Consider the following 20,779-nt stretch of genomic DNA (forward strand, 5'->3'; position numbering starts at 1 on the left):
AAGTGGGTCTCCCTCTCCGACCGCCCACTATGACTAGCACACCCCCAACCTCAACCAACCCCCTCCTCCCGCTCCACCCCCCCCCCCTCCCGTGCCCTCACATGTGGCGACTCTGGTGTAGCTGTCCGTCTGTCTGCTTCCTGTGATCCTCTACCTCACATCGTCCCACGGCATCGAGGGAGAACGTGCAGACGCTGTTCAGCCTTTTTAACCTGCTCAGTATTAAACAGTGTGTTGTCAAAGCTGCTGCAGCACCATGTGTCATTAAGGCTTCAGGCTGTCGGTACATTGCAGACCTGGGTCAAAGAGTTTTAACCTGCTGTTTAATACACAAGGATAACCCAAAGTGTGCCAAATAGACTAAGATGAAGACAATTTTTAAAATCATGCGCCAGTGTTTATCCTGTGAGAGTCTAAACCAGGGGTTCCCAAATGTTTTTTTTTTTTGTTTGTTATTTTTCGTGGCAAGCCCCCCCCCCCCCCTTAGCCGACTGAAGCTCTTGGCTGAGGAGTCCTGTCCCCAAAGTTTTCACACTTCTATCTTTTATACTATCTGCCTCCAACAAGCTGCTGTGTAATTTGAGGAGTGCAAAATGAGGCTGCATACATTTTAATACAATTAAAATATTTCATTTAACCCCTATCGTTATTAGCGAAGTTAAGTAATTATGTTTTCAAAAACAAAAGACCAAAAAAAGCAAGTCTTGTGATAAGCTTGTTTGCGGCCCTCTAGGTGTTCTTAAGGAACTGCAGGGGATCCGCAACAAAACCAACCCTTTTAAAAACATTTTTATCGTTGTTTCACATTTTTAATCTGTATATATATATATATATATATATAAGGTCTAATCAGCCTCACCCATGGGGGTGTATTTAAGTTAAATATCATATTTGTAAAGACATTTTACACACCACACAAAGTACATGGCAAATTAGGTGAATAAAATGTGTACAATTTTCTTTTTCGGAGGGCAGAGCCCCTTGAAAATAAATTGGGAACTCCTGGTCTCAGCATTCTGGCACTACATGATCAAAATAAATCCCAAGTCTGATATCTTAGAATTATTTGCACGATTGTACATTTTGACCCAGGTCTGCCCCTGTCTTAAGCTAAACATACCAAGAATGACTGTTACTCATCTCCATGTTCATGTATTTATTCAGCGGTGGACGGATGGATGTCAGAATGTCTGCCCACAAAGCATTACTCCAACCACCTTAAACCGGTGTTGGACTTGTTGAGCGCACTTATGGGTCGTACTTCTAAGGATACGTCACGATTATCACCGACATATTTGGTTTTGTCCACAGCTACAAATCGCGTTAGGTTGGAGCTGTTTGCCTGGTGAACTGAATGGTCACGTTACATACAATAAGCTGCAATTAGTGCACTCTGAAGTTAAATCCTTGTTATACCGTCATTCCTGTATAAAGGCACATGGCATTTACAAAGTACAATGGTGCTGGGAAAAAGACAGAAATGGTATATATTCTGGTGTTTTTCTCTGTTGTGCTGTGTAAGGAGTGGCTGGCCTTCGTGCTTTTACCATGTATGTTTTCAACAAATCTCTTTAAGAAGTGAACTGGCGAAGGGATGTGGAATGTGGCGTGCACACTGATTAACCCTCTTGAATATGAACTCAGCGAGAGACGTGATGCTGTGATTGGATGAATCCTGTTCGCTGTATCCACGGGTTTGGTAGTGACTTCACACAATGTGCTTTGTTTATGTTCACACAGCCGTACTGTACATGTTTGTTTGGGGTGCGGTGGGGGGGGGGGGGTGGTATTTTATCCCCCCTCTGACATGGCACCCACTTTCTGAACCACACTTTTTTTTTTTGTTGACACAGTATTTATTTGATTTTTTAAATGGCGCGTGTATTGTCCTACGGTGAAACAAAAACAAGAAAACTGCCACTGTCTTCTACTGCACATCGCTCTCCACGCGCATGTTTTCGTATCTTCAACCAAATTAGTGGTGTCAGCTGGATGTCTTGTGGGGGAGGAGCAGTGCCACTTCACGTTGTTTCAGGCATGCCATGCATTTATCTGAAAAATGATTCACGCTTTTCTTTTGGGGGGGGTTGTGTACATCCTTTAAAACTGCAGTGGCAGCAACTCGGCACATGAGGAGCCTGTGGTTTGTGGTTGATGTTTGGGGAAAGGCAAAGATGTCAAAATATCTTTTATTGGTTGATTGTGAGATCCTGGCACTGATTACATTTCCATATGCATTAATCCATCAATATGAAAGTGAATCTATGGATTTGACCCTCTGGTACTCTATATTGATGTCTATATTTTTAAGCTAATAGTATATAAATGGGGTTTGCAGCAAGGTGCCTGTGGGATGGCATGTTTTTTGCAGAACACTTCTTTTTCCCAGGTTCTGGTGAATTTTCAAGGACATTAACAATGAATGTTGCACACGAGGCACTACAGGATAACTGGATTTACTTGATTTTATTTTATTTTTCCACTCCCATGGTCGGGACACAATTAAACCTACGACAGATTGCACCGTGTACGTGTTATTCTTTTATTTCCGCTGACCCTCTGTGTGGTGTTTGTCCAGTACATTTTTTACAACTTACGACTACGCGGTCACCAAAACAAACTTGATCCCAGGTTATGCGAGTGGGATTAAAGGAGATGTTATTTTAGGGAACATTCACCATCTCTTAATTGGATTGTGACCTGGTTTACTAGTTCAGTGACCAATCTGAACCAACAACCTGTCCCGGTGTGTGTGCAGGGGGTGGAGGGAGACATGGCAGGTGACAGGTGTATGCACATCTATTTAGTTTGACCCTGCTGACAAACACAAAATGTCCAATAAAGTGCATGCGGCCCCCGGTCCCTTATCTCATGGCGGCGGGTCACCTCCGGTGGAACAGGGAAAGCGATTAGGAGCTTCTTAACGGGAACCTCCGGGTGGGCGGGGCTCTAAGGCGGAGCGCCGCGCTCCGATTGGCTGAGAGCCGCGAGCTGCGGCGCCCGTGACGCCTGCGGATGCCTGTGGATGAGTCCGGACCGAGACTTCGGAACCGCGTCCACCTGCACAGGTAATACCGTGAATTCAGCCTATTTTCTCTTTAATTCTCGACTTTATACGCTTCCAGTGGTTGTTCGGTGGTACTCGCACTACACTTGTTTAGATTAGATTACCTATGTTCGGGTCCTTTAAACCTACTAATTAAAGCCTATATGTAAATAATAATCCACATCGAATAACGAGACATGGGAGACTCTGTAGCTGAACTATGGTGAGAATTATTAAGAGATTTACTTTTAGTAGCTCGAGACTATAATTCGAGACGAATAATAAAAGAGAAAAAAACATTCTCTGTGGAATGATTGTGTGTGTGTGTTTTTCGTTGGTATGATGATTATTATTCGTTTGTATTATTATTGTCATTGTAATTGTTTTTTAATATAATTATTAATACTATTATTTTATTCTTATTCTTATTATTGGTTGTTTTTTTCATTATTGTATTATTGTATTGTTATTGTTATTAGGGGTCCAGCCCGTACTCCAGTCCTAACCCAATAACAACCCAATTGTAATTGTTCGGGGAAAATTTGGGGGAATTTTTAAGTGTAAAACCATCTGGAAAACCAATTTAGGCATCACACACGAATACGGTTGACGTCTTGTCCGGATTAAATGGAAAAAGGGAATAAAAAGTAGTCCTTAAAAAACTTGTCACCGCGTCCACTCGAAACCACCTGAAATGGGCGACAGAGTGATGCGTTCAAGATCCAGCGAGGCGTCGGAAAAATAGAAGCCTTGCAATGGTTAATACTCACGGGAATACCACAACGTTTTATGTTTTTAATGGAAAGGTAACTTACTGAATAGGTAATCCAAGAAAAAAAAACATGACTTAACTGGTCCCTGTAATTGGTTCCCATCCTCATCTGCACTTGTAAGAGACTCTTCTTTGCAACCATTATGAAAACATGACTCTTTCATTCCAGAGAAAGTTGAACTGACCAGTAAAGCTGCCTCAATTTGAACTGTGAATTGCATAATTATTATTGTACTAAACATTATGGTTAACCAATGTGTGTAGGCATTGGCTCTGTGCGTCTCTTAAAACAAGACAGCCTTTATTCAATGAGTCTTTTGATATTTAAGAAGGTCCCTAACACCGTGCATAATAGTCATGAATACAAATGATGCCATATAGTGATAATATAGTAATATCTCTAAATATTGGACAGTTATCTGATAACCAATACCTGATCCCGCCTGTCAATACTCTGCGCAGCAGCATGGCTGCAGTTGCTGTGTTTTCCATGGTCTCTAGATTAGGCCTATACACTGTGCTGCTCTTCTATTTGCATTAGATAAACTGAGATTGTGGCAGTTCAAAATGACAACCCGTATTCAAATTGACACCTCAAATAACGTGCATGCAGCAGGAATTGTGGGACACTTTTTACATATCATCCTGGGGAAGGTTCTTTTAGTTTTTGTTTACAGGTTATCTGTATGGAATGGGAACAGTGGTACAACTGTATCTCCCTTGGCCTCCCTATCAGGCGGTCCAACTATGCAGAATGTGCATTTTGATTCTTTAGGGCCATGCAGGGCTTTCTTTATACAGCACTGATAGCTTAATTTCTACAATTCTGCTTTACCCTTTGATTTTTTTTTGGTCATTTTCATATACTTTTTGTTGTTAATTTTTAGGTTTATATTTATTGTTCATCAACACATTTATTGTATATTGCCATATTTTAATTTTACTACACTGTTGATTGTTGGTTTATTGTATATTTTCACACTTTTTTCCCATTCTCGAGTTCACTTTGAGGTCTATTGTTATTCTCATGACACTGGAATTTCCCTCTGGGGATGAATAGAGGATCTATCTATCTATCTATCTATCTATCTATCTATCTATCTATCTATCTATCTATCTATCTATCTATCTATCTATCTATCTATCTATCTATCTATCTATCTATCTATCCATCTATCTATCTATCCATCTATCTATCTGTTATGCTTCTATCCAAGCCTAGTGATGCTGAACACATTTTAATGTGTCCAAATCTACTTTCAGAATTTCTCAATACAAGGCTGCTGCAATAAGGCAACAACCAGGTAACCTAGATATCATGTATCTTCGGGGGGGGAGATCATTTTTGCGGTCTTCCACTAATGCAATGAAATCGATCCTGTCAACGCGCCATAGGAGTGGCATGGCTTGTAACCTGAGACACATGCAATGGAACGACTGGTTAGATATCTGGACACAACGCCCCACCACAATGCTCTCCACACAACAGGGTTAAAGAGGTTTGTGTAGACTGAGAAACTTAGAGATGTCACAGAAAGGATGGTAGACAGAAAGACAGACAGAGAGATAAACCATTTCAATGGCATAGCAGCTCACATCAAAATAGGCAATTATAATAGGGGAATAGAATAAAAATAGAAGAAATAGCAATACCCGATAACCTCAAAGTTAACTAGAGGCTGGAAAAAGTGTGAAAATATACAGTAAACTGAACAACAAAGAAACCTATAATAAACCTGTTGATAAACAATACATTTAAAACTAAAAAGTAACAAAAAAAACAATGAAAACTACCTACAATTGTCATTGTACTGTATGTATATAATGTTCCCAAATTAGGTGTCCACCATTTTTACTACTAAGAAGGAAGCACATTTTAATGTTTTTATTTCACGCTCTTAGAGTACTTTAATCGTATTTGGCATTGATTTCCTGTCTCTTGTTGCAGCATTTGTTTATTGGTGTTGTAAAGTGTCTGCCCTACCCACCTTGGATTAACCGGGCAGTAAAATGCCCAAAAGCGATACGTGGCCAGGTGGCACTGGATTGGAGACCACAGCTGGCATGGACAGTGCTGGCAGCTGCGACAGTGTTGTCAGCGTGAATTCTAGATTTGTAAGTAATGGGCCTCATTCTCCAACATGTATTCATATTGAAAACATTTAAGCAATTTAAGTAAGAATTATACAGGCACTAATATGGATAAGAATCATAGACAAAAAATTGGCCAAAACCTGCCCTGAAAAGTACTATGCATTATGTACGCTAATATCTCCAGAATATAATGTGGAAAGTCAGGAAAAGTCTTGATATTTAACATCAATATTTATTTTCTTTGCAGAGTGACGATAGCCTAGAGCACTTGTCTGCTGAAGAAAAAGCATGTCTGATGTTTTTAGAGGAGACTATTGAATCCTTGGACACAGAGGAAGACAGTGGACTGTCTAATGATGAACCTGACCAGCCTGTCCCTGAGAACCTCGACACCAAGATGGCCAAACTGTCCACATGCATGAGCACAAGCAAGCGCAACAGTGAGTTGCTTCCTGTGGAATATGAAAGAATAGAATGTCATTCTCTATGTCTTATTAAAACCCTGTATGGCCCAATATGTGTTTTCATGCCTTCACCTGTATTTTTTCTTTTTTTCCCTTCAGGCGCACAAATGCATGACTTGAGGAAACGTTCCATTGAAGTTTCTGAAGACCACAAATCCATCCATAGTTATCTGGTTCCAACTCCTCTTGTTTTGGCAAACAGCTCCGCCACCTCCGTCCACAAGAACGAGCCGGTCTTTCTTCCACGCAAGAACAGCTTCCATCCAAAGCCTCCTTTCAATTCTTCAAACAGCAAACCAGGCCCCGGATCGACCCGACAGGAACTTGCTCCGCCTGTCCCTTCAGAGGTCAACGTCGTGGTGATACCACCTCCCACCAAGCCCAAGAAGCACTGGGGTCGGACAGGAGAAGGTCTGCCCCGAGGACCGCTATCCTATGATGCCCTCGTCCATTTGCGGAGGAGTGCTTCCGTGAAGAAATCCCCCTTATGTCCCACAGTAGACCACACTATAGACTTGGCTCAAGATCCTCCTGCCTCAATGGAAGGCGTTTATCAAAACCATATTAACCTTGCCAGAGCTCCTTCAGCGGCTCCTACACAGGACCCCACTAGGCCTAAGACCAGTCCTCCAGCCGTGGCCCCGAAACCCCAAAAAAAGCCTGCTCATGTTTCCATTAACCTCCCAAATGAAACGGCAGCCCCCTCGCCAGACTCCTCGTCCAGTGGAAATTGTGCGGCAGATCCTCAGAAGGCGAGAATGGAAGCCTTGAAGAAGCTCGGTCTACTCAATGAGACAGATGAGCGGGATGGGCCCGTCACCATACTTTCCCAGTCTGCATCTCAAACTGCTTGGGACCTATCGTCTCAAAGATTTATAAGAGATTCAGCTCGCGCTAATCCATCCAGGAGTCCATCGTTTTCCTATTCTCAAGTGCCCACGGAACCTAAGGTGAAGCCTGTGCATAGCAGTGCCAGCTTCCACCACTACTCACCAAGATGTGAGCTGAGTTCCGCGTGCCCCTCACAACCTGCCCAAACCAAAATGGCCGCTCCGGAGAACTCAGTCACGGGCGCAGACCTTCTCCGCAGACCTTCTCGGCCCGCAGCACAGCCCGGTTCGGCTTCCCTGGGCATCCCAAAAAGTGACGGGCGCAACCAAGCACCAGCGGTACAACCAAAGACAACAGAGACTGTAAAAACTGCCACTGCAGCCCAACCTAGAGCCAAAAAAAACTCTAATGCTGTGGGGTACACTGTGATGATGGTGCCTGGGATGGGAGCAGACCGGAAAGAAGCTCTGAGAAAGCTGGGACTGCTGAAAGAATAGAAGTGGTCCAAAGCAGAGGGGAATGTTTGCCACTGTCACAGATTGTGCGGGGAATTAAAGCTTAGAGAGACTCCAAGCGTTAAGTGCGACTTTGGCACATGGCACACAGCTGAGGAGAAGGATCATTTAAAGGGCAATACCATCATTTCTATATGTGGGTCGAGTTCTTTAACAGGTATTCAACAATGTAGTTGAATGAACATTAACGATCACAATTTGTGACCCCAAATAAAGGCAGAAAAGACAACTTGGAAACAAAAATATGAACTAATTTGTTCCTACGTTCTCATGAGTCAATGTCAATTTCTGCTGGTTTTATAAATTTAGATAGAGTAATGTAAGTTTACCATATTTGGAGTGAGTTCTCTTTTCGCAATGTTTGTCTGCAATCATATTTTTCTACTGTTCTACTGTATAATTTACCGGACCAACATTTAGCGATATTGTTTAGATGTTAGATGTGTGTGAAACTCTCTCCATGTTGCTTCCTTTGTTGTCCAATCACCAGGTGTGTCTTCTGCTCACCTAGGAATTTAAAAAAAGGAACTGCACCATGTTGAACTTTACTCTCATTCCATCAATATCAGCACAAACACGCAAACAACCTTGATCATTTGTTACTTTTTTTGTGCGTTATTGCACTTTTCCGTGCAAGTTGAGAAGTACAGTTCCCGCCGACACTTGGGATTCATGCAGTCTGGCACCCGCAATCAACTCTGTTGGAAATGTGACGCTATACATGTTACAGGCTGGACTTAATCTGATCAACTTCAACTCTTCAATGGGTGGCTCTTACAGACTGGGCCTTTTAAGATTTCTACTGAATAACTGGCTTGTTTTCCCCCTCGCCCAAGAACGTTGTCTTTCGATGCCATTTGTGGAATTGGGCTGGAGCAAAGAACTTAAAGAGATTCTAATTCATCCACAACTGCTTTACCTTTTTCCTTAAGCCTGCACTTCAATCACAGAATGACCGTCAGTCGTACTACTCGCGTTACACGGCGCTCCGGCCAGAGAAAGCCGATTCAGCTGTCTTTGGGTTATCCGATTATCTTGAGCCCCAGCTCCGTGTGAACCTGCCACACATACTTAACAGACCGGTGCTTTCCGTTTTGTTTGTGATGCTCGGTGCACGCTAGAGTTCTGTTTCTCCCGCTGAATACTTGAAGGAAGTAGTAATTAGCTCATGTAGTAGTCCACGACCTCTTTGGTTCGTGTGTGGAGTGGATTACTGCATCAGGTTATTATGGTTGTTATCACTGGTTCGAGCGGGGAAGGAGCGGTGAGCTTTTTCTTACCGGCTCTTATCTATGACTGTATGGACTGCTGGTCGAGTCACATGGAACAATGTGCTGGGGAAATCAGAATAGCGTTAGAAACATGATACATGCAGAGAATAATTCATCAAAGGACTGATTGGTGAGCTGCGCTAGGAGAGCTTCAGGGCTCTAGGACGTGAGGGTTCATTGCCGAGTGAGCTCTTGTATGGCGGCACCCCGAGGACGCGTTCAAAAGCACCCGGCGATCAGGGTCACGTGTCAAGGTGACGCAATGGTTAGGACACTGCTGTCTGAGAGGTGAGGTGCTGGAAGCTGAGGACTTCAGGCTTGGGGAGCACAGGGTTTGATGCCAGGTGAGCTTTTGGAAGGCAGCACCTGAGGGCGCACTTAAAAGCGCCCGGATTAGCGTGAAGGTGTTGTAATCGTAAGACCTGAAAGACATCTGGTAGCCGGATCGCAACAACAAATCTCACCACGGTGGGTATGGGAAAGACTTGCCAGATATGTTCCGGGTCCGTGATCACAAAACCATCACGCCACCTTCATGCTTGACCGTGGTCTCTTGGCGCTTTTAAGTGCACCCTCAGGGTGCTGCCTTCAACATCCTCCTACTACGACTAATTTTCTTTAGCCTCCAAGTGACGTGTCCTCCAGTCATTTGCTGTAAAGAACAATGGCCGGGACCTGAACCTGTGACGGCTGCACTGAAAGGCAACGTCTGAACCCGTACCAACACAGAGTCCTGCTGGGTTGCATCATACCGGCCACCCTCCCTGATGCCCCTTTGGTTGGAAAAAAACTGTGGCAAATGTGCCCGCTAGGTTTCTAAGCTGCCCTTAAGACTCAAAGGTCATATGCTGCTGTCGATTGAGAGCGACACCTGGATGATTGAAACAAGGTCATTGTTACAGTCAAAGTCATTGTCGTTTAAAAATGTCTTAAGCTCCCAGAGGACCCGACCTCCTTCCACCAGTTAAAAGTGGCCCTTTTCTGATCTCTGCCCCTAAAATGTTCTCTGCACACCACAGATCTGTGTAATGATATGAACATGAAAAAGTTTCTGTATAAATCAGCCACGTTGAATAAAGGTTCAAAAGGTCACGCCGCATTTGCTTAGCCTCCAGATTTCATGAATGCTTGACTGGCATGAGTCCGGGAACAGGACACGACTCACAGGTGATGAGCATCACAAGCTGTCAACAACAGGCTGCCATGAAGGCCCCTCTGTGCTCCGTGTCCCGGAGGAATCCTTCATCGTCTGATGTGACGCAAAAAAAAAATGGTCCGCCACGTTTGTGGCCGAGATCTTGTTTCTGCGCCGTAAGCAAAGGTGCCGCGTAAACGGCCCTGAAAGCAATTGTTAAAGGTCAAAATGGTCACCCAGTATTTTCCCAGTTGCAGGACTTAATATCAGCCCATGAAGGAAATGGAGATACAAGACGAAGGAAATGGAAATGTGGCTCAGCCAATGTATTAAAATACATTTAGTGTTGTGCAGTTGCCCCTGGGTGATATCACAGTGCTACATTCGTAGCCTCATGTTTAATAGGTAGTACATGTTCAGAAATTACATTCAAATCAGCGGTTCATGTTCATGTAAAGTGCCTACTGTATAAACTACTGGAGTCCAGTGGCTTGGACACTTAAATGTGCACGGTGCGCCTGCAGGCGGAGCACTGCTCAAGTCTCAGTTCCCTTCAAACGGGATGTGCATTTTGCTTTTCTTCCGCTTCATCTTTCCATAAGACGACGGGAGGCCCAGGGACTCCAGCCGGAAGGGCCGCGGCAGGACGGACTCCGAGCTGACGGGGGAGCTGACGTTGGAGCCGCCGGTGCTCAGGTGGGCCGTCCCACCGACCAGGGGAGGGGGATGGAGGGCTGCGGAAGAAAAGCTTAATCAGCCGGATAACGCCGGTAGGGAAGTATGAGAATGGGAACTTTTTTACACGGTCTGTCTGCGGTGCTCTGTCTATAGTTACTCTTCACTTGCTCTTTATTGGTTCTGCTTCATAACACACAGAGCTCTCTCACCCGGAGGAAGTTCTAGGTTGGTTCGCCTCTATATTATGACGTTCCTGTGTGTGGTTTTGTTGTTCACTTGTTTTGGGGTTTTTTTCCACGTCACTTTCAATTGTTTTACGTTTCGGTTCCTTTCACTTATTGAGCTCACGCATCGTCTCAACCAGCCTGAGCAGCTTAGCTTCCTAAGCCTGGCTGAACATCCACACGCGCGCACGCACACACCTCATTTGGCCCATTGTCCTTCATTGTACTGCACTTAATTTTAACTATATTTCCACAAATAGTCTACAGTAGGAAGTCCTGTAACCCTAAGTCGTGAAACACAAATTATTCCCTTTTGTGCATTTTGTACGTTTTTCTGAATAAATAAATAAATAAATTCTGCCTCAAATTGCCCTTAACTCATGTTGTGCTACTCTTGGAGACTTGCTTCGAGGTTGTAATAATGACCCTGTTCTGGAAAATCCAGGGTCCGGCCGCCTACAGGTCCTACTCTCACCCAATCCCTTGGTATTCTCCCTGCCCAGCAGCTGGCTGGCTCTCTTGGACTTGAAGTAGTTACTGGCGACGTTCTCGCTGTTGCTGCGGTCCAGCATCTCCTTGTACTTGTCCTCTTCCACCTGGGTGCAAAGGGAAACGCAGCCGTCTTAGTTCATGGCTACTGGCGTTTTCAGGAAGAGATGACTGTGCGGAAAACGTTTAGCACACCATGAATGCCTCGTCGCTGTCGGCAGCTGAGCCCCGGCGCGCGGAGACCTTTGGAGCGAGGGGAGCCACGGCTGAGAGAGAGAGAGAGAGAGAGGGAGAGAGAGAAATTACATTTTATAGCTCTTATATTAAAGTAGATTGAGCTTTGATTGCATATCTCATTATTTTAGTTGATTTGTGATTGGGCCCCTTGTATTTTTACCCTATTAAGTTATAAGACAGTTTGAGATGATGGTGCACAAAGAAAAATAATGGCTCTTAACTGGTCCCTTTAAATGATGTGTGTTAAAAGATCCCTAATTCTTATATGAGTTGTTGTGTGGGTCAGTACGGCACAAATCTGGAACATTTCCATACCCCTCCCTGGTCTGGGAGTGGGTCGCTGCGAGCTGCCGGTTCTTCTTTCTTCTGAGTGTGAGCTTGCCAGTTAAAAAAACAGGACCTACACCTTTCATACAGACCTACCAGCTGTGGCCTCCGGGTACACTGGTTCAGTAGAACAGTTATTTACACTAAACAGACCTCGTTCACAGGACTACTTTTGCTCCTGAAGACGATCTCTCTCTCTCTCTCTCTCTCTCTGTCTCTCTCCCTGTGACAACATTAATCAAGACCTCCAATAAAAGCAAATATGCCATCGCTCTCCCTACAAGTCATCATTACTCACTTTGGTAATATGGTTATTACAAAAGTGTCCACAGCTGAACTGAAGTCTAAGGTTACTGTCATCGATTTCTCGTAAAGGAAAAGACATGCTCAGTAGAGGCCATTTTGGAGCAATGCCCTCCCGCAGATTTCCAAGCAAACAACCATTTACAGTGTACAAATTCAGAAACCCCCCCCAAAAAAACAACAAAAACCTATGCATTCTACTATATTTGTTCAACTACTATTGTTGCACTATAATATATTTTGAGTGTTCATACTGTTTACTGCTGGGACTCCACTCCACCGTCCCCCGCCGCCCTCACCCTGAGCTCAGTTTCCTCACAGGGATTAACAAAGTGCAATCCAGCCCAAAACATCAGTGGCTCAAACTCCCATTCAGCTCCCCGGGGTTTCATCCTCACCTGCGGGGAGGGAGGTTTTCTGCACCACCACCTCCGGCAGCCTCCAGGCGCCGCCGTCCTCGTCCCACACGGCGTCCTTCCGCAGCCGTTCCAGGTTTCCGTAGTTGCAGTCGCGGCGCACGAGCGGCGCCATGCGCTCCAGCAGGCTGTGCAGGAGCAGGCCCTCCCGCTCCATCCGCCGGAGGCTCGCCAGGTAGTCGTTCCTCTCCGCCTCAAACTCCGCCTGCAGGTCGCGGATCTCCAGCTCGGCCGCTTTGAGCTGCCGCGTCACGTTTTATCGAGGAGGAGGATACGTTTGATTCAGAATTTCACCCTGCGACAGCCCGTGGCAACGGGACCGTGTAGTAACAGATAAATTGCATATTCTGTCATTTAACAATGAATAGTTCATAAGATAGACTTAGTCTTCTTGAGGATTTGATGCTTCATAGTGACACACAGATAAAATATCATAATTTTTTTTTTTTTATCTGACATAAAATGGGTCTTTATGAAAGTTATTTGAATCTGTGTTGGTGGTGAATGAGTTACTTATTTCATTCTTTCTACAGATTAATTTATGGACATTGTTTAACTGTATCTTAACTTTATACACTCACTGAGTACTTTATCAGTAACACTTGTACATCTACTTATTCATGCAATTATCTAATCAGCCAATCGTGTGGCAGCAGTGCAATACATAAAGTCATGCAGATACAGGTAAGCAGCTTCAGTTAATGTTCACATCAACCATCAGAACAAGGAAGAAATGTGATCTCAGTGTTTTCGGCCGCGGTATGAATGTTGTTGCCGGACGGGCTGGGTCCAGTATTTTTGTAACTGCTGATCTCCTGGGATTTTCATGCACAACAGTCTCCAGAGTTTACTCAGAATGATGGGGAAAAAAAAACAGAAATCCCTTGTTGATAAGAGAGGTCAATGGAGAACGGCCGGACTGGTCGGAGCTGTCAGAAAGACCACGGTAACTCAGATAACCGCTCTGTACGATGTTGGTGAGCAGAACAACGTCTCAGAATGCACAACACCTGGAACCTTGAGGGCAGATGGGCGACTGCAGCGGGCGACCACGTCGGTTTCCACTTCCGTCAGCCGGGAACAGAAAGCTGAGGCTGCGGTGGGCACGGGCTCACCAAAACTGGACGGTAGAGGCAGTAGAGACTGGCACACAGATGGTAGGGTCAGAATTCGGCACCAGCAGCACTCAACCTGCCTTGTGTCAACGGTCCAGGCTGGTGGCGGTGGTGGTGGTGTAACGGTGTGGGGGATTTTTTTTTCTTGGCACACTTTGGGCCCGGTAATACCCATCAATCATCGCTTGAACGCCACAGCCTGTTTGGGTACTGGTGCCGACCACGTGCATCCCTTCATGGCCACTATTTACCATCTTCTAACGGCTACTTGCAGCATGATAATGCACCGTGTCCCAAAGCAAAAGCGGTCTCAAACTGGTTTGATGAACGTTGCAATGAGCTCAACGCTCTTCCGTCCCGGTCACCGGTTCTGAATCCAATAGAACACCTTTGGGATGGTACAGAATGGGTGATTCGAAGCATGAATGTGCAGCTGACGAATCTGCAGGGATTGCTTGATGCAGTCATGTCAACATGGAGCAGAATCTCAAGGGAATGTTTACAACATCTTGTGGAGTCCATGTCAAGAAGAATTGGGGCTGTTTATAGAGCAAAGGGAGGCCCCGCCCGGTATTAGTATAGTGTTCCTAATATAGTGCTCAATGAGTGTATATCTATCTATCTATCTGTCTGTCTGTCTGTCTGTCTGTCTATCTTTCTATCTGTCTAAAAAGTCTTGCCATGATGCTCGATTCTGATTAAAGTTTTAAAACAAAAAAGTTTAATTCACCGGAGCAATATTGCCAGAGTACGGCCTTTCCTAAAGCAACATGACGCGGAGCAATTAATTCATGCTTTTATTTCAAGTAGATGGGAGAATTGTAATGCTCTATTTACGGGTCTTTGGGGGAAAAAAAACACCCGGAGAGATTACAACTTATTCAGAACTCTACCGTTAAGACTTTTAACCAAAACAAAACGAAAAAGAAAGCTCCCGTTTTAGCTCCACGGCACTGGCTACCGGTGTCTTTTAGAATTGATTCCACGTTCCTGCACGTTTTCTACTTGTTTATAAAGCTCTTACTGGAGAAGCACCTCGCTGTGTCTCAGACTCCTTGTCGTTCTATGGCCCAAAACAAGCCCTCAGTTGTTTTTTTAAATGTCCCCACAGTACTCCACAGGAAAGGTGGAGATGCAGATTTTACTCATTATGCCCCAAAGCTGTGGAGCACCATCCCACAAAATAGCAGCTCTGTGGACACATCTTTAAAAGAAAAAGATGAAAACAGCCATGCTTACTAGTAACTACGCTGTTTCTTTGGCCTTTCTTACATTTTTGTTTCTTTTTCATTTTTCTACTCAAATGTACTATTCATTCACTTTAAATAATTAATTTATTATTATTATTATTATTATTATTATTATTATTATCTATCCATCCATCCCATTTCCCCCTGCCTCATGGTGCCGCACCTTGCCCTGGACCTTGGTCAGCGCCTGGCTCTTGGCGTGCACTTCCTCCTGGATGGAGTCGTAGACGCTGAGCAGCACGTCGTCGCCCTCCTCGCTGTCCTGCGTCAGAGCCTGGATGAGCTGCACCTTCCTCTGGTCCGCCAGCGCTTTCCTCTGCCGGTGCCTGCGCTGCATCTCCGTGTTGCTGGCCTGTTCTCCACCGACCACCTCCTGCTCCAGCTGCTGCAGCCTGGGGCCCGAGGGGACGGAATGCGCTGGTCAGTCTATGAACCGTGGCGACGCAGACTGCACGTAGTAGACATTGTCAGTTTTGTATATGGCTGCACAACACACTCTTCAATTTACAAGCATCCCATAAGTCACTAGTTTCTATATTTGTTTTTTTGTTTGTTTTTTTGTATAAATCAGCCATAACAAGCCTGTATCTGTTTTATACTGTAAATCTTTGCTTCAGCAAAATTACCAAGAGGACGACAAAGTACAGTACTTAAGCCTAAATATACACAATATACTCAATATACACAGTGGACAGCAAACAAGAAAGATCCTAACACACTGTATATTTGACATTATGGGACACAGAGCAGTATCATTTTTTTGGGGGGATTAGACTTTAACTAATTGTCACTGCATTTGTCCCATCCTAGTACCTGATGTATCTAGGAGCAGTGGGCTGCCATAAAGCAGTGCCCGGGGGAGCAGTTAAGTGTCTTGTGTCGAGACGGGGATCGAACCGGCAATCTTCCGATGACGCGACGACCCGCTCTACCTCCCGGAGCCACTGCCCCCATTCATTTTATATTTTCAAACTGTGAGACATGGTACCTCTCCAGGACATCCCTCTGCTCCAGAGGCCCCGGTGTGGTGACGGCGTCCGCACATCCCTCTCCCTCCGCCCCCGTGTGTGCACCGACCGACGGACCGGCTGCCAGCGATGCCGCCTGCATCCGCTATATCAGGGGAATTGAAATGCAGAACACAGTCGATTTTTTTTGTGTTGCTGTCATCATCCAATACGTTTGAGCGTTTTATTTTACATGCAAAGATAATCAAATATTTACAATTGCACAAGTGCCAGTAATTATATTTGAGTATTTCGGGAATTGTTAGCAGGTGGACAATGGAGAATAGAACTCTGCTTGGAGTCGGTCTAACTCTGAGGCATCAGGGCACCTCGGTCGGGTCTGGATCTTCAGCGGGATTGGGGCTCGTAGTGTCAGTGTTGTGGGGCAACTCTTCTTCCAGGACCTGGGTCACACAACCGGAGTTCTCTGACCGCGGAAAGCAGTGAAACAGCAAGACGTGGTTCATCAGAACAAAAAAAAAAATCAACATTTTTGATGATGCACCGATGAAGCATTTCACAGGCTTGTTGCTTTAGTTTTTATCATATTTTGTAATTAAGTTTTGAAAATATGGATTTATTATCCATGAACATTCTTTAAATCAGGATTTATATTTATCTCTTAAAAAAAAGCAAAAACAGGTTATGCCGAGCACACATCTGCAGAAAAAAAGTACAGTAATACTTAATGAAGTATTATAGACTGAATATGCTATGATATACTTTAAGTACATTGAAGAGCAAGTACTTATCTACTGTTATTTACGGTGGTGGTGCCATAGTCATTTTGTGTGTGTGTGTGTGTGTGTGTGTGTGTTTGTACTTCAACTTCAGTAAAAACTCTTCCTCCACCTTGTTTTATTGCTGAGTCCACTTCTTTGAAGGCCAGCTCCACCGCCAAGGCCCCGCTACCATCCGTGGGGTAAGAGCGCCCCCTGGTGGCGGCGGCCTGTTCCAGGTCCGTCAGCTTGGTTTCGTAGGAGCGGCGCAGGGCGGCGATGTCCTCCTGCAGCTTGACCTTGGACTCCTGCTCCGCGTTGTACTCAGCCTGCAGCCGGGCCAGCTTCCCCTCGTAGTCCTGCACACAGAGCACAGGCCGAGCTCGGCCCCTCATTCCCCAGGGGAAGGGTTCGGCGACTGCGCTTGGAAGGAGCGATGCGGAGACGTTGTTACCGCCTTGATCCTCTCCTTCTCTGCCTCCGTCGCGCCGGACTGCGGCTGCGGCGGCTCACCAGGGGACGCCTCCGACAACCGGGCGGACGGCTCAGCTGCGTGCGCAGGATCAAGATAAAAACCATCAAAACTGATTTTAGTGACAAAAACAGGACCAAAAAAAAAAAATGAAATGTGCCGGCGGAAATATTCTTTAAACCAATTCGCAGAATTGTATGACACGACGAATGCACCGAAACAGAAAACGGCTTCAAGACGGACAGACAGCCAGACAGAGAGACAGACAGACAGAACCACAGCTACTCTTTTTTTGCTTGCACTGTTCTGTCAACTTCTGCTCTTCTCGCTGGTCCCGCACTCACATGGAAGGGCGTCCGGGCCGAGCTGGCCGGAGAGCAGGGCCCGCAGCTTCCTGATCTCCTCCTGGTACTCCCGCAGCAGGGCGTCCTTGGGGTCCTCGTTGATGCGCGGCCTGTTCTGGATGCTCTTGGCCCTGTTGGCGTAGCGCAGCGTGCTCAGGCTCTCCTCGTAGTTGTTGTCGGCGGGCGACAGGCAGGCCACCATCAGGGTGCGCGTGTTGCCCCCCAGGGAGTCCTGCAGCAGCCGGGTGAGCTTGGAGTCGCGGTAGGGGATGTAGCGCGAGCGTCCGTCCACCAGGGCCGAGATGACGTTGCCCAGCGCCGACAGCGACAGGTTGATCTTGGTGGCCTCGCGCAGCCGGTCGCCCGTGGCGCCCGTCTTGGCCTGCCGCTCGCTGCCCGCCAGGTCCACCAGGTTGAGTTTGCCGGCGCGCAGGTGGTCCTCGCCGGCCGCGTCTGGGGAGACCGGGCCGGGGAGAGGACGGGCAAAGAAAAGACCTTTTAGAAAGAGCGTCGACATCTTCCAGCGATTCGATTATCACACGTTTCGTATCATTTTATATATCATCAACTGTAGTATTGGTTCCATAGTAGTTCCTCCCTCTCTGGCCCGACTGTACCTGACTCCTTGGGACCTTCATTATAAATTACCAACATTTAAAGCATTTACCAGCTTGTCTGTGAAAAAAAGGCCGATAATAACATGTGATGATCCTACATGTACACGTACGTACTGCATATCAGTAGAGCTTACGAAAGGCCAAGTTATTCCCGACTGATTTTTCTTCCATCGTGTAATATTAACGGCCAGACGCCGGGAGTCAGTTTTTGTGTGTGTGTGTGTGTGTGTGTGTGTGTGTGTGTGTGTGTGTGTGTGCGTGTGCTCACCAGTGTTGCAGATCTCCAGGTGGATGGTGAAGATGGAGTGGGAGCGCGACGAGTCCTTGTTCATCAGGGTGTAGCCCACCGAGCGGTTCTTCCAGCCGCGCTCCATGATGCACTCGCACTCGTCCACGCTGTGCACGGTGTGCATGGAGAGGTCGCGCACGTACACGCCGCGCTCGGGATGCTCCTTCAGCTGGTGTTGAGCGCGCGCGCACGCACGCACGCATTCACACACACACACACACACACACACACACACACACACACACACACACACACACACACACACACACACACACACACATACACCTGTCATTCTGCTTCAGGTACAAATAAGGTGCATTCATTGGGAACAAAACACAGGTATCGTTGACCGTAGAGAAGTGGACTATGCTGCTATGGCGTTAAAGGTTCAGTGTGTAGAGTTTATGGAATTGACTTAGCAGAAAATGGAATGTAATATTTATAAGAACGTTTTAATTTGTGTTTAATCCCATGAAAATAAGAACTGTGTTAAGAACCGGCTCTAGAGAGGGCCGTCGCGCTTTCCGCGAGTTTGGGGGCCACCGTCTGTTCCACGGAGGCCGCCGTGCCGCACCGCCACGGGGAGGGGTGTTCAGTTAGTTGCGGTCTGCAACCCCGCCGCTGGACGCCACGCAATTCTACGCACTGCACCTTTAATATGAAAAAAATCAACCGCCTAGCTTCACACCTGGTCTGTAATCAGATCCTCCCCCTGGTGGCCCTCAAATGAACTGTGTCGGAGTGTGTCACAAAACATGTCAGGGAAAATGGGAGAACGTTTTTTTTCCCCAGTACAACAGTGAGTAGTTTGCTCATCTGGACATTTACCATTTTCCCATGAATGGGAGTTTGAAAACCCCTTTATATAATGTTTGCAAAGTGCGAAAAAAAAAAGAAATGTGCACAATTCACTAATTTAGAAAGACATTTATTGATAGTGAATATAGTGACATCCTATGTTAATGTTAATAACGGCATTATAGTATAGACGTGACTTATTTACTTACTTTTAAACCCTGTTCAAATAAAAGAAAATGTCATATGTTGGCCCCGAAACTTGTCGCTTGAGTTGAAAAATGTCAGCGCATCCCATCCCGTCATAGTTCTGTTATGGATATAGATTCTTACCTCCATTCTCTGTTTTGTGTCTTGTCCCAAAAGGTCTCGGACCTCTTCATTATAAATCTCCAGATAGGATGCCCTCACCAGGAACTTTGTGCTCTCTGCACACTAGCAGGAACACACACACACACACTTTTTATGATTTGCAAAATTTTGATTTGAGGAGGCACAGGGCTTTGGGTGGTTGGCGTTGGCTCCAGGCGTTGTTTGGACATTTCGTTCCGTTTCACGTCGTCTACCTCACACCGACCTGAATGCTCTCGAAGATGTGGTCGAAGGCCCGTGGGATGACTCCTTTCTGGGCAGCGGGATGGGACACGCCCTGCATGGTGAAGGACTTTCCACTTCCCGTCTGTCCGTAGGCAAAAATGGTGCCATTGTAGCCCTCGGTCACACCCTGGTAACACGGAACATGAGGCAGAGGTTCTAATGCTTTGACCCGAGACGAGACTCATGAGTAAATAATGAGCGGTGGGGTCATTAGTGGCAGACACAGGTCACCAGGCAACGTGGAAACAGGGCGCGGCAACATGGGGAGCTGGATTTTCGTTTCAGATTTTGAATCAATGGCGTCCTGTGGCCGTCGAGCCGCGTCCGGGGGATACCCGCTGGGAGCAGAAACCCACTCGCCCGCCTTACCTCCACCAGAGGATAAGCGATCTCGTTGTACATCTGCTCGGTGGTCTGCTCGGTGAAGTAGGTCCCGTCGAAGGTGAACTGCTTGGGGGGCTCGTCTTTGGCCGCCGGCTTCTCGATGAAGCACTGGCAGTGGGGTAGGTCCACGGACACCACCATCCTGCAGTTCAGGGCCTTCTCCCTCTCGTTCATGGGTCTGCACCTGACCACCACCTTCACGGACTCGGACCCCATCCTTGGACGGCGCGAACGGCTCTTCACACACAACTGACCACATGGAGTGATGGGACGGGTTACACGGAGCCCCACTTACATGCAAACATACTACGAAGATAAAATGACAACAAAAAAAAAACAACTTGCCTCAGAAGTCAATCGTCAAACGTGCATCTGAAAAATAGCAAAC

At 46.1% G+C, this 20,779-nt stretch overlaps 1 protein-coding gene across 1 annotated transcript; it reads right to left on the minus strand.

Moving 5' to 3' along the window:
* Positions 1-10,671: 10,671 nt before the first annotated feature.
* Positions 10,672-20,607, minus strand: kif17 (kinesin family member 17; the record flags this gene model as incomplete). The annotated part of the gene is made up of 14 exons (XM_080001049.1): positions 10,672-10,862; positions 11,506-11,626; positions 11,715-11,785; positions 12,785-13,043; positions 15,331-15,559; positions 16,156-16,280; positions 16,504-16,601; positions 17,027-17,252; positions 17,348-17,442; positions 17,710-18,162; positions 18,595-18,784; positions 19,744-19,845; positions 19,988-20,134; positions 20,377-20,607. 14 exons carry the CDS (start codon positions 20,605-20,607, stop codon positions 10,672-10,674), a joined length of 2,538 nt encoding a protein of 845 aa, XP_079857175.1.
* Between the last annotated feature and the right edge of the window lie 172 nt (positions 20,608-20,779).

Source organism: Zeus faber, assembly GCF_960531495.2.
Source record: "Zeus faber genome assembly, chromosome: 5".
NCBI lineage: Eukaryota > Metazoa > Chordata > Actinopteri > Zeiformes > Zeidae > Zeus > Zeus faber.